The 12,714-nt window shown below is 44.7% G+C and overlaps 3 protein-coding genes across 4 annotated transcripts; 1 reads left to right on the top strand and 2 right to left on the bottom strand.

The window, feature by feature from the left end:
• Positions 1-376: 376 nt before the first annotated feature.
• Positions 377-1,138, top strand: LOC124686410. The gene is made up of 2 exons (XM_047220357.1): positions 377-962; positions 1,038-1,138. The coding sequence occupies exons 1-2, from the start codon at positions 506-508 to the stop codon at positions 1,088-1,090; spliced, it is 510 nt and encodes a 169-aa protein (XP_047076313.1). The 5' UTR covers positions 377-505; the 3' UTR covers positions 1,091-1,138.
• Positions 1,139-3,880: 2,742 nt separating this feature from the next.
• LOC124686409 (DNA ligase 1-like) lies at positions 3,881-7,581 on the bottom strand. Of its 2 annotated transcripts, none has more exons than XM_047220355.1 (6): positions 7,340-7,581; positions 6,858-6,914; positions 5,738-5,988; positions 5,467-5,595; positions 5,292-5,354; positions 3,881-4,333 (listed from the first exon to the last, which is right to left on the bottom strand). In XM_047220355.1, the coding sequence occupies exons 1-6, from the start codon at positions 7,575-7,577 to the stop codon at positions 4,160-4,162; spliced, it is 912 nt and encodes a 303-aa protein (XP_047076311.1). In that variant the 5' UTR covers positions 7,578-7,581; the 3' UTR covers positions 3,881-4,159. The 2 variants fall into 2 exon arrangements, with proteins under 2 accessions (XP_047076311.1, XP_047076312.1); XM_047220356.1 differs by having other exon boundaries at positions 5,738-5,985.
• An 826-nt stretch (positions 7,582-8,407) lies between these two features.
• On the bottom strand, positions 8,408-11,798 carry LOC124691726 (2-hydroxyacyl-CoA lyase). Its single transcript, XM_047225000.1, has 2 exons — positions 10,425-11,798; positions 8,408-8,773 (listed from the first exon to the last, which is right to left on the bottom strand). Exons 1-2 carry the CDS (start codon positions 11,796-11,798, stop codon positions 8,459-8,461), a joined length of 1,689 nt encoding a protein of 562 aa, XP_047080956.1. The 3' UTR covers positions 8,408-8,458.
• Between the last annotated feature and the right edge of the window lie 916 nt (positions 11,799-12,714).

The following is a 12,714-nucleotide window of genomic DNA, read 5'->3' as shown; positions in this document are numbered from 1 at the left end:
TCTCGTTCGCGACCCCCGCTTCCTCCGCCGCTTCCGCGCCCACCACCGCTCCCGCGGCACTGCCCCCGTGCTCGGTTTCTTCACCGAGGAAGACAGTGGTATATCCTTCCACCCTACCCTTAATCCCCCCGACCGCATCCCGCTCGAGCGATTCCGCCTGCAGATCACCGGCCGCACGGAGAACTGCCGGATTGTCTGCTGCCGCGACGGCCTCGCCTTGCTTGTCAACGTGCATCCGGGCCAGGTCCTGGTGTGGGACCCCGTCACCGGCGACCAGTGCCGCCTGCTCCTTCCCCCGGTTTTCCGCAACATGGACAAATTCTACAGCGGGATGGTGCTTCGCTCTGCCGGAGACGGTGACCGTTTCCAGTTCCAGGTGGTGTTTGTGCGCTGCTTCAAGGGACGTCATGCGCGAGCGGTTGCTTGTGTTTACTCCTCGGATACTGGCGCATGGGGTGATCTCATCCAGACATCCACGCCGCCTCAAGTTCTACGCACACATGATATGGCCACCTCGGGCGCCTTGGTTGGGCGTTCCCTTTACTGGTCGCTTCATGGGAATTCGAGTAATGCCATCCTTGAGTTTGATTTGGATAGGCAGAACCTAGCTGTGGTTCCATTACATATGGAGGGATGGATTATGTCGGCGGAGGGTGGTGGACTTGGCTTGGTCTCTGTTTCGGGCCACACAGCACAACTATGGAAGAGGGAGACTGATTCTGATGGTGTATCGACATGGCGACTGACGAAAACCATTCATCTGGACAGACTTCTGCCTCTGAGGTCAGGGGACAGGTTGGACATAGACTTCACGGACGAAAGCAATATGCTGATCCTGGGGACAGTTGACGGTATCGGAATATTCACGGTCCACACGGAGTCAATGCAGTGCAAGAAACTTCCCGTAGAGTTCAAAAAGATACCCAGTGCCTTTCAACCATTTTCAAGTGTCTATACTCCAGGTAATAGCCTGCCTTTACATTGTAGGTAATATCTTTTCATTTCTGTATCATTGATTGTTTGCCTTATTATTGTAGAAATGGGCGTTGGTGCTGAACATGCTGGAGCTGGGCCCTTGAACAATAAATAAGATGAATGTCCGGTTTGATGCGCTATTCAGATGCATTGCTTTAGCAGGTAATGTTGTAAGATTTGTAATTGGTTGTTAGCTCCTCATAATCTTTTCTAGTTCAAGCCACCAAGCTAGATTTTGGTAACTTGTAGCGTGGTGCGGTCTATGCGAGGTCCAGTTTCTTCGATGTTGTTCACAATGGATGCCTCATAAGTTTTGTTGACCACATGATCAAAGTGACATGACTAGATTCATCATAGAAAAATCCATTGCCACTGTCACATTATTGTGTTTGCCATTGCAGGTAAAGTAGTTGCCAACTTGTGTTTTAAATACTGTATGGAGGGGGGAAATTTTAGATGTTAAGAGATGTTCTCTATAAATATTGTGGGAAAGTGGTAGGCGATGGGTTAAATACTCGTTTGTAGGAGGATTTATGGGTTGGAGAAGCCCCTTTTAATATAAAGTTTGCTAGATTATATAATTTAACTTTTAGACTGGTATTCGGGTAGCTAAAGTTTTTGAAGAAGGTTGGAATTGCCTGAGATTCAGGAGAACTTTGCAAGGGGAAACTGCGAATATGTGGATGGAGTTACAAAATTTGTGTGGTGAGGTTGTGTTAACTGAACAGAGGGATAAATGTAAATGGATGTTGGAGAAATCCGGTCAGTTTACGGTTAAATCTCTATATTCTGCTTTGAAAATGAATCAAGGTAGGTGTCCTTTTAAAAAGTTATGGTTTACTAAGGTTCCTCTTAAGATTAAAGTGTTCTTATGGTTAGTTTTTAAGAAAAGTATTTTAACTAGAGATGTTTTGAAGCATAGAGGTTGGGAGGGCACTGGTAGATGTCTTTTTTGTAGTGAGAACAAGAGTATCGATCATCTTTTTGTACACTGCTCGATGGCTAGATATGCCTGGGGGGTTGTACAATGTGCTTTAGATATCAAGACTGATTTTAAATCAGTTTCTGTCATTATTGGTTGGGTGTTTTTGTTTCCTCCTAGTATTAGAGGTTTAGTGGCGACCGGTGTTACTGCGGTAATGTGTGCTTTATGGAAAACCAGAAATGCTGCTTGTTTTAATAATATATTTCCGTGTGATCCGACTAGTGTAATTGCTCAAACGGCTCATTGGATGGATTCGTGGGCTATTCTTCAGATCAAAGGCCGACGAGGCTTGCAACGCAGAGGAGCAAGAACGCTGCTGCGTGTAGCAGCTGAAATCTTGCCAGGTGAAGCGTGTGGAATAAAAAAAGAAGAGTATAAGTAGGGAAGGACCTTGAGGAAGAGCATGATGGTGGACACAGTGTGTTGGTTTTAGTTGTGAAGTGATGCCAAGTGACTGGCAAAAAAATGGACGTTTTTATGTTGTCTTTATGTTGCCTGGAGGTAGAAGTTCTAGTTTTCTGTATGTTGCCTGGAGGTAGAAGTTCTAGTCGTGAGCTGGGTCTGTCTTCAGAAAGTCTGGTAGAATGTTCTTAAGTGTGTGAATTGGAGGAACTGTAAATCTCAAACGATAATGTTTATCTGGTTTCATTCTCAGCATTGAAATCGGGGGCTATGCCCCTTAATTCGTAAAAAAATGGAGGGGGGAAATTGGGTCAATTTTGGACAGAAGGAAATACCATGATCGCTGGATAATGATTCTTTCAATTTGTTAGTGGTTAGATTTCTGAGAAGTATACCTGAGGTATCGACCATATGCTTCTACTATCTGGTCCATGAGCTTTTCATGTGCCCATGATCACAAACAATATAGACAGTATTTGCCGCTCATGGAGGCATGTAAACCTCTTATCTTTTAGCTTCTGCTGGGATCTGATATGACCAAAAAATTATCAACTGAAGATGAAGGCATGCCAGTATAGGCTAATTATACTCATATGACTTTTATTTCATTCTAGTGTTCGTTTTGTCTAGTAGCGCCGATATGATTCACCTTGAGATTTTAGTTTAAGCTATGCAATGAACTTGATGCATATGCTATTTCTAAAAATAAACACCGTGAAATGTAACTCACATCTTTTGCATCAATGAGTAGTGCAGGATTGTTTGACAGGTCATTGTCCTGCAGGTTAGAGTGGTTGTTCTGGCGGCTGAGATGCGGAAACGAATTCAGGTTCCGTCTTTTGTGAAGTTAGAACTGTAGGATTTAGCAGTCTTATTTGGAGAAGTTGACCTCCACGTGACTTTGTAGGATTTAATCCTCTAATCGGCGGATTTCTATCTGCTGTCTATTTTATGCAAAGTTGACAGGCATTTGATTAGATAGTACCTTCATTTTAGATGATTGCTAGTACTTTTGGTCGTACTGTGCATCTATTGTAGTATAAGGCAATGGTGTATTTGCTCATGTCTTGGCTATGCCAGTTGATTGTTCTTTCTGTGCGGTTCATTTGTTTTATCTTGATATCTTCCAAGCAATCGCTTCCTAGGTTTTGTTGGGAATAAATCAGATGTTTTGCTGTTTTGATCTACCAGTGTTTGTCTGGTCGTCTTGATATGGTCAATTTGCTTGACATGCAACACATGAAACATCCTAGCAACGACAGATAGGTTCGGTTTTGAACTCGAAGAATGTTAGCTACAGCAGAACTGTTGTGCACTTATGCGTAAGGCTATCCCTGCTCATGGACCTATGCTACCACAAACTTGGCAACAAGGAAGCTTTGGTCAAATTAACTGCCTCGCGTATTAGATGCCTCAGTCTGATGATGCTTAGGAGTAGGATACCAAATATTGATAAATGGAACACTCGTGAACATCATTGACAAGTCTGAGCGAGTTTACCATTAACAACGCCATCACTGCCAACAACTTTTCATCCTTTACCAGGACCTTAAAAGTCTTCTTTAAATTTCAATACAAGGTCCTTTGTAGGTCAGCACTTTCAAGATAAATAAGAACCAAGAAAAAAAAATGAGACAACTTCTTTTCCTTTTAATTCTATCTCACAGATTCAACAAACGGCCACCCCCAATATCGAAATGAAATGCTAAAACCACAAGTTAAAACTTAGAAAACATTTATGGTGTCACTACTATAACTTGAGAGTACAAAACATACAACGGTTCAGGAAAACAAACTTCATTTTTCAGTCTTGCGCCTCTTCTTATCAGACTTATCCTTTTCCCGTCTTGTGCCTTTCTTGTCAGATTTTTCCGGTTTCACATCTTTCTTATCAGACTTTTCTGGCTTCGCAGCACCTTCCTTACCAGAGCTCTCAGGCTGTTGCTTCTTCTCAAGCTGATTCCGAGACCTCTGCAAGAAACCAACCACCAGTGCAAAGAATATCAGAATCTGTGTGCCGAAGCATCAAGCAGCTTTATTAGGGACTGTGATGCAACACGACAAAACTGGGTTATTATTTAGGAAAAATGTTCATCGTCCTAGAATGAATGACCTCCATGGTAGCAGGCATGCTGCTGGAGAGCATTTGGTATAGAGACGATAACACTATGATATTGCACAACCTTTGAGCTCACTAGGCATTTCAGTATGACGCCTAAAAGCCTTCGATATGTGCATGCATCAAGCAGATTTAGGGACAGCGACGCAACACAACACAAATACAAACTGGGTTAATGGTCATCGTCCTAGAATGAATGACCTCCCTGGTGGCAGGCATGCTGCTGGAGAGCATTTGGTAAAGAGACGATAACACTGATATTGCACAACCTTTGAGCTCACTAAGCATTTCAGTATGATGCCTAAAAGCCTTCGATATGTGCATGCATCAAGCAGATTTAGGGACATTGACGCAACACAACACAAATACAAACTGGGTTATTGTTTAGGAATGTTCATCGTCCTAGAATGAATGATCTCCATGGTGGCAGGCATGCTGCTGGAGAGCATTTGGTATAGAAACGCTAACAGTATGATATTGCACAACCTTTGAGCTCATTAGGTCTTTCAGTATGATGCCTAAAAGCCTTCGATATGTGCAGAAGCATGCTAATACAAATTGAAAGGATGTGATACCATAATAATCGATATAAGCAGTAGCATGCTAATACAAATTGAAAGGATGTGATACCATACAAATCGATATGTGCAGCACCATGGTAATACAAAATTGCAATGATGTGATAACCTCATAACCATACAAATTGATATATGCAGCAGCATGCTAATACAAATTGAAAGGATGTGATACCATACAAATTAATATGTGCAGCAGCATGCTAATACAAATTGAAAGGATGTAATGCCATACCTTCTTCTGCCTCCTCCGGAGTTGTCGCTGCCTGCCTGAATCCTTCTTTGGCTTTTGTACTTGCTGAATCATTTAACAGGCATGAAGTAATTAAAAGCCATACAGAAACCAATTCATTTTTTAACAAAAAATTTGTCAGCCAAAACAGGAGACTTCTCAAAAATAGGGCACAAACCTGAGCAAGAGCTATAGTACGAGCATGTCGTTCAGCATGTGTTTCTGCCTCTTCCTCTAGCTCACCATCACTGTTGAGCATCATCTTAAGCCTCCCATTTCCCAGTAGTTTCTTCGATCGAGCATGTCTCTACAATAGACAAACTGAAATAAGGACTACCGTTTACAATAGAAAACTTACATTATGTCTATGATTGTTTCCCTATATGAAACCTTCTGCCTTTAACATTATAAACATAACGGAAAGATTAGCTTTCTTCTGTGTTACTCACCTTTGATTCAAGATGCACCCTGACCATGTCCTCACTTAGGCACATGATTCTAGGACAAAGCTTGCACTTATACACAGATTTGCACTTCAGAACATAGTTATTGAAATCGGCCTCAAGAGGGTCATCCTTATTGGCAGCAACTTTGGAAGAATCAGCATTAACACGTGAAAAAGCTTTCTTAACAGGCAAGTTTATCGCATGGTCTTGTTCATACATCGGGCTGCTGTTCTCGTCATCATCATCATCATCATCTGAAAGTGAGCCTTTCCTCAGTAAAATTGGTAGTAGATACTTGGACCTTGCCACAATATTTAACAACTATTCAACATGCAGAACGATGCTCATATTGAAGCGTTACATAGGATGACAAGATAAAGATGCTTCACACCATAGTGGTTAATGGGCTGCTAAAGAGGAACTAGATGCAAATTCTTACTGTTACTTATATTTCAAGCAAAACAAATGAAATTGGTCAACCAAACAGGAATTATCAAATACTAAAAAATTGAACATGTTGGTAGCCTTAGTTATTGCCAAGAAATAAACTTGACAAACCCTATAGAGATTTCAACATAAAATAGAGTTCCATAGCCATATATTTGTACAGGAACACAGCATAAGGTCATTCACTACGAAACCGAAATCCCTCAGGAAGCAGGCTACCACATCTGGTTAATATAGTTCCCTAATTGCCATAGTGGACCAACAAGGTGACTGGAGCATAGGAAGACAAGCAAATATAGTGGTAAATGGACATACTGTCAGGTGGAAGTACGAGGTTAGAGTTATTCTAAGATCCAGAATGCCTCAACAGAACCAAATATGCCGGAGATGTAAGCTTTGTACATACTACCAAACAGATCTCCACGCGAGAAGAAAAGATGGATGATGTTAGGGACTCCCTACTTAGTTCACAATGCTTTGAACAGACATGTCATCATACATAGTAATACAATATATCTACATTCCTATAAGAAAAGCGCATCTCAGCCTAAACCGTGTCTTATATTCTTTGAACCTCCCACATCAAGAAACGATATCTCATAATCAAAATTAAAGAAGTAGCCAGGTTGCGACAATATGAGAAGTCCACATAAGAGGAAGAGCAAATAGTACCTACCTACAGAAGGTCCGTCAACATCGTGCCCAGAGCTGTCCTCGCTTTGGTATCCCGAAGCTGATAGAGAGGAGCAGCCGAATAAGTGAAACATTATCCATAATAATCTTTACACATACAGCAGGTCTCGATTTTAAACAATTGAAGCCCGTAGTGAAACCATAAATTCAAGAGAACGCAGTCAAATAGATTATCAATGGCCCTACCAAACAGCTGAATTCTAAAGTAGATATAAGGGTAATCATAATATCATATTATAAGGCAGACAAAACAGAACAGATTAACAGTTGATGGTAAAGTAGTACTAATTATATGCGTCTATCTATGTGAAACATCCTTCACACTGTAATGTTGGAATGGCATGAATCATCCTTCCTACGCGTCTATGTGAAACAATATTACCCAAATATACACGGTAGACCAATTAAATCAGGCAGGTAGTGCAGTGCACAACCCGTCAGACCACCAAGGCAAGAAGAACTCACCCTCTTCCTCTTCGATCTGTTTCCGTTCCAGCTCCTCTTCCTCCTCCTCTTCTTCTTCCCCTGACTCCTCCTCCTCCTCGGCCGATACTTCTACATCTTGCTGCTGTTCCTCCACCTCCTCATCGGCGACCTCCTCTTCTTCCGCGAGGTCCGGGTCGGAGTCGGAGCCCGAGGAGGAGGAGGACGAGGTGGCGCTGTTGTCGCCGTGGTCCTGCCGGAAGAACCGCCTCTTGATCATGTCGCCCGCCGCCGCCGCCGCCGCGCGTGGTGGTTCGTTCTAGGAGAGGCGAGGTTTTGGGTTTGGGGGAGGATGGGGGAGGACGGGGGTTTGGTTTGGTTGGAAAGACGGGGAGAGGCGTGGGCCGTCGGATCTAGGTCATGCGGCAGGCCTGGTCGCAGCAGATTGATTCGTCCCGAGTCACTGGGGCCGAGCGAACGTCCGTTGGTTTGCGTGAAATTCCTTGGAAATCCAAATATTTTCTTGAAATCTCATTCAAAACTTGCTCAGTTTCATATTTTTTAGGGTATTTGGCATTCTATCATTCTTTTTAACTTTGGTTTAATGCATTTTTCTCAGCTTAGCCCTCATTTAGTTACAACTATTCTTAAAAAACTCATGCAAGTTCTTTTTTTACATCGAATGTCAGAAACATGATTCAAATAACCATATGAAGTCTCGCAATATTTTGTTTACAGAGTTTAGGAAGGCTAAAAAATTCAGACAAATGTTATCTACTCCCTCTATGCATCAATGTATGATGTTTTAGGTACATTTAAAGTAGACTAGATACAAGCCAAAGTGAGCAAACCTACACACAAAAAATAGACTAGATACAAACTAAATTGGATGAACCAAAAGAGGAGCATATGACAATCGTGGTCATGCTCACATGTAGTCATGTACACAAAAACAAACATTACAGAATGGACAAGGATAGCTTGCTCTAGTACAGAATGGACAAGGATAGCTTGCTCTAGAGGAAGGTGGAGAAGGGCTCCCTCATCTCAGCATGTACAAGGAGAAGTTCAGCGTCCATTTTAATTAATTTCAAAAGACCATCAGAATAATAAAGAAGCTTTTATTCACTCAACACGTCCGTATATGGTACAGTAACGCATTCAGTTCTTATGCTGCATTCTGCCACTCTCTGCGCCGGCATAAGGATCGATGATCACATTAATCACCGCCGGCTTCCTGGCACGAAACGACTCCGAGAGGGCCGATTTCAGCTCGTCCGGCGTCTCGGCGAGGTAACCTTTTCCGCCGAAGGCTTCCATCATTTTGTGGTAACCTGCAGCCGGAACAAAAGAAGTTGGGGCAGGGTCGTCTTTGTGGGGTCCGGTTAACTCCTCAGGGCTTCTTCGGTCACCGCCGTAGACACCGTTGTTGTTGAAAACAATTACAACAACAGGCAGCTGGTACCTTACTAATGTCTGCAAAATGAACAGTATACAGTATAAAGATATCATTTAGCCGGTACAAACTAGTCAAAGTGAAAGAAAGCTCAAGTTCTACAGCCATTCTAGAAAATACTCCAAAGAGGGACTAATTATCATGTAGGAACAGAAAAAATCAGACCAACATGATTTTTGCCTTATCCCAGCATCCAGTCTTATCATTGGCTTGTTCCACACCCCCTGCCGACATCCATAGTGTTTGCCCCTTCTAAGACTACTAATGGAGCAGGGTTTCTCTCAGCAAGGATCGCATGTTACACAAGAACAGCTACGTTCTATAACTGGTTGCATATGCACCGTGAAATGATAGTTATAATCATGCTAATCCTCCTCCAGGGTCCATACTAGTTCACTATGACTATGGCAAGATAGTCAGTAGGGACATGCAACCAAATCTACAAAGTATGTTGCTTTGCAGGCTGCACGCTTCTAAGTAAGTGTTTGACTCACAAATCTGCAATGTTGACATCCGTCGATCTGTAAAGTTGTATCAAATAGCTTTTAATACTCTCATTTCTTTTGCAACTCAAGTGCATGGCATCTTCGTGCTTAGGCCCCCTTTTAGAAAATAATTAATCATAACAAACGATCGTCTACACTTAAGAAATATTTCACCAATAATTCATTCAAATGGGTGAAATTACAAACATGAGGCGTTCAACTCTTCTTTTCATTTATTATTTAGCAACTATAAGACTTGCACATCCAGGAGAACACAGAACAAAATTAAAATGAGCGTCTCACAGCCTCGGGGCTTGAATATGAAACCTAAACATGACTTTCCATTGTAAAAATCAAAGAAATCATATGGTGGTTGACAGATAAGCCTGGTTGCCATAAAAGTAAAATTACGTGAATGCTGGATTGGCAATATAGACAGATAAGCCTGACCTAAAATGCTAAAAAGTTATGATTACTTCAATTGGTAACTTAGGACTAATGGGAATGGGATAGTGACTTTGCAGTTATGTATTAAGCTGCATGTTCATGTGCCTAGGGCACTAGGATATTAGAGGTACAATCAAAATCAAATATGAATGGACGTGGCTTATTTGTATTGAACTGCAAAACGTAGAATGTTGAAGTGTATAAGTGTACACCGTAGCATGTAGACTATCTGGTCTAGCTTTATCGGGATGAATCAGTATAAGGATAGCCCAAAACAGGGGACAACCTTATATAATGGATCAATAAGCAACAGTGCAATCCTGATCTATAACAGTTAATAGAAAGGATTTTTGAGATTTCTAGTTACAGCAAGAGCTAGCACATCTGTGAATGATGTATGCCCTATGCATATCCATTAGACCACTTTTCTGGCATGATATGATAGTATCATACTAAGAGCTGGGAGAGTTACTAAAGTTCATAATGTATGATGATGGTGCCTAGCATCCTCTGGAGATTATTGGCAATAACATGGAGTACCCCATCAACTACCGTTTCTTTTCTTGAACCCAGATAGTGATAGTTTCATCTCACAAAAGCACGATAATAGCAGAAGTAAGTAACTGTAGGAAAAAAGAAAGGGTACTACTAATAATAATTTTATGCAAATTAAATCAAATAACATGTCAATTGTCACTATTTCGTTTGTGAACACGCAATAGAATGTTTCTACTCATACCTCAACCTCCATTGCACTGAATCCAAATCCAGAATCGCCCTCCACAGCAACCACGAGTCGTTTCGGCTCGGCCACTGCAGCTGCAATACAATACCCCAAACCGACCCCCATCGTCCCCCATGTCCCTGCATCCAGTCTTGTCCTCGGCTCATTCTGCACAAGCACGGCCCTGCCAACGTCCATGGTGTTTGCTCCTTCTGAAACTACAATGGGAGCAGGGCTTCCCTCGGCAAGAATCGCATCCCGGATAATCCGGAGCGGCGTCATGAAATTGAACGGCACAACATCTTTCGCGAGCTGCGCCTCCATCTTAAGCACGTTGTCCTTTGCCTTGTTGGTGATTGCAGCAACCCATGGGTGTGAGCGCGCCAAGCAGAACGGCTGGTCTTTGATCTCCCTGTTGATCAACTCGACGACTCTCTTGGCATCCCCAACGAGCCCGAGGTGCGGCTTCCGGAGCTCGATCTCGTCCTCGTCGACGTCCACAAGTATGAACTTGACATCCTTGGACCACTTGGGCGGCTCGCCGAAGTGAAGCAACCAGTTCAGCCTCGCGCCTACGACTAGCGCCACGTCGCACTGCCCGATGGCGAGCGACCGTGCGGCGGTGGCGGACAGCGGGTGCGCGTCTGGCACGACCCCCTTCCCCATCGGCGTCGGGAGGAAGGGGATGCCGGTGGTGTCCACCAGCTTCTGGATCGCCTCCTCGGCGCGGGCGTACGCCGCGCCCTTGCCGAATACGACTAGAGGCCGTTCGGCCCGGTGGAGCAGCTCCGCCGCCTTCACGATGGCATCGTCTAGTGATTTGTGTTTGGGTGGGGAGGAGCTGGAAGCGGCAGCGGCTGCGGCGATGAGAGCGTCGGCCTCGGATTGGGTGAGGGTTTGGTGGAGGACGTCAGATGGGATGTCGAGGTAGCACCCGCCGGGGCGGCCGGCGACGGTGGCCGCGAGGGCCTGGAAGACGAGGCGCGGGATGTCGGCGATGGTGCTCGCCTTGACGGCGAGCTTGGCGAAGGGCCTGGTGGCGGCGATCTGGTCGAGCTCCTGGAAGTCGCCCCGGCCGACGTCGGGCTGGGCGCAGGAGCCCGAGACCATGAGGAGCGGCCAGGCGTTGGCGGTGGCGTGGGAGAGGCCCGCGAGGCCGTGCACGCAGCCGGGCCCGGACACGGTGAGGAGCAGGCCCGGGGTGCCGGTCAGGAAGCCGTAGGCGGCGGCGGCGTACCCCGCGGACTGCTCGTTGCGGAAGGCGATGAAGCGCACCCCGGCGGCGGCCGCGCGGGAGGCCAGCGAGGTGACCGGGATCCCCACCACCCCGAACATGTGCCGCGCGCCCGCGGCCGCCAGCGCGAGCCCCGCGACGGCGCTGCCGTCCATCTTCGCGGTCTCGGTCGTCATTATCGGTCTGAGATAGGAGTAAGTGAGCGACTGAGATCGGAAGGTTATAGAGGGGACGCGGCGGCGGCGGCGGCGAGCCGGCGGCTAGGCGGTGGATCTGGGGGAAGACGGACGGAGGCAGCTTCTTTCTTTCTTCCTGCAATCCTGCTGGAGTTGTGGTGAGTGGTGGCTTACTCACTGTCATGAGTGATCCTGCCCGACTTGAGTTGGCTTCCTCGCGGGCACATGTTGTCAAGATCGATGTTGAATTGTTGATGCTGCTTTCCAACAAAAGTTTCTACAGGGCATGGTTAAAAACGATCCACAAAACCCTCAAAGATCGCCATTAAATTGAGAAAATTTGGAAGGGGTTACATTCCAGCAACTCCCTCAAGAGTCAAGACACTCCACATGATCGTAGCTAGTGAGCAAGAGAATAAAAAGGGATTTGCTAGTTTTGGGCTAGCTGAGAATTAACTTTGTGCTCAATTAAGTTTACACTATTTGATTTGCATCGTGATTCGTGATAGTTATGAGTTGCAACATAACTTGCAACTGAAATTTAATGATATCATTAGATTGAAAACGAAGTTAGCTCTCTATCGACTAAAAAGTAGTCACTCAGAAGAAAAAAAAATGTTAGGAGTCCTCTATCGTGCCACATAAGGCGCAAAGGGCGCTAGATGTCACTTGCCTTTTGCATACCTTTCTGCTAGAGCACAAGGGACCCAAAGCAAACTACCATTCCATGTTCTAGGTATTTGATCAACCCGGAATTCATTGGAGGACAACCCCTTGGATGTTGGCCCCTTGGTTTGTTGCCGACAAAATGTGGGCAACATGTCGGTCACAAAGTTGAGCAGCAACACCAAGAGGGAGTCCCCTTGACATAACCTTCTAGCGTTTCTGAAGTAAC

Source organism: Lolium rigidum, chromosome 2 (assembly GCF_022539505.1).
Source record: "Lolium rigidum isolate FL_2022 chromosome 2, APGP_CSIRO_Lrig_0.1, whole genome shotgun sequence".
Classification (NCBI taxonomy): Eukaryota; Viridiplantae; Streptophyta; class Magnoliopsida; order Poales; family Poaceae; genus Lolium; species Lolium rigidum.
This window is presented reverse-complemented; position numbering and strand designations above follow the sequence as displayed.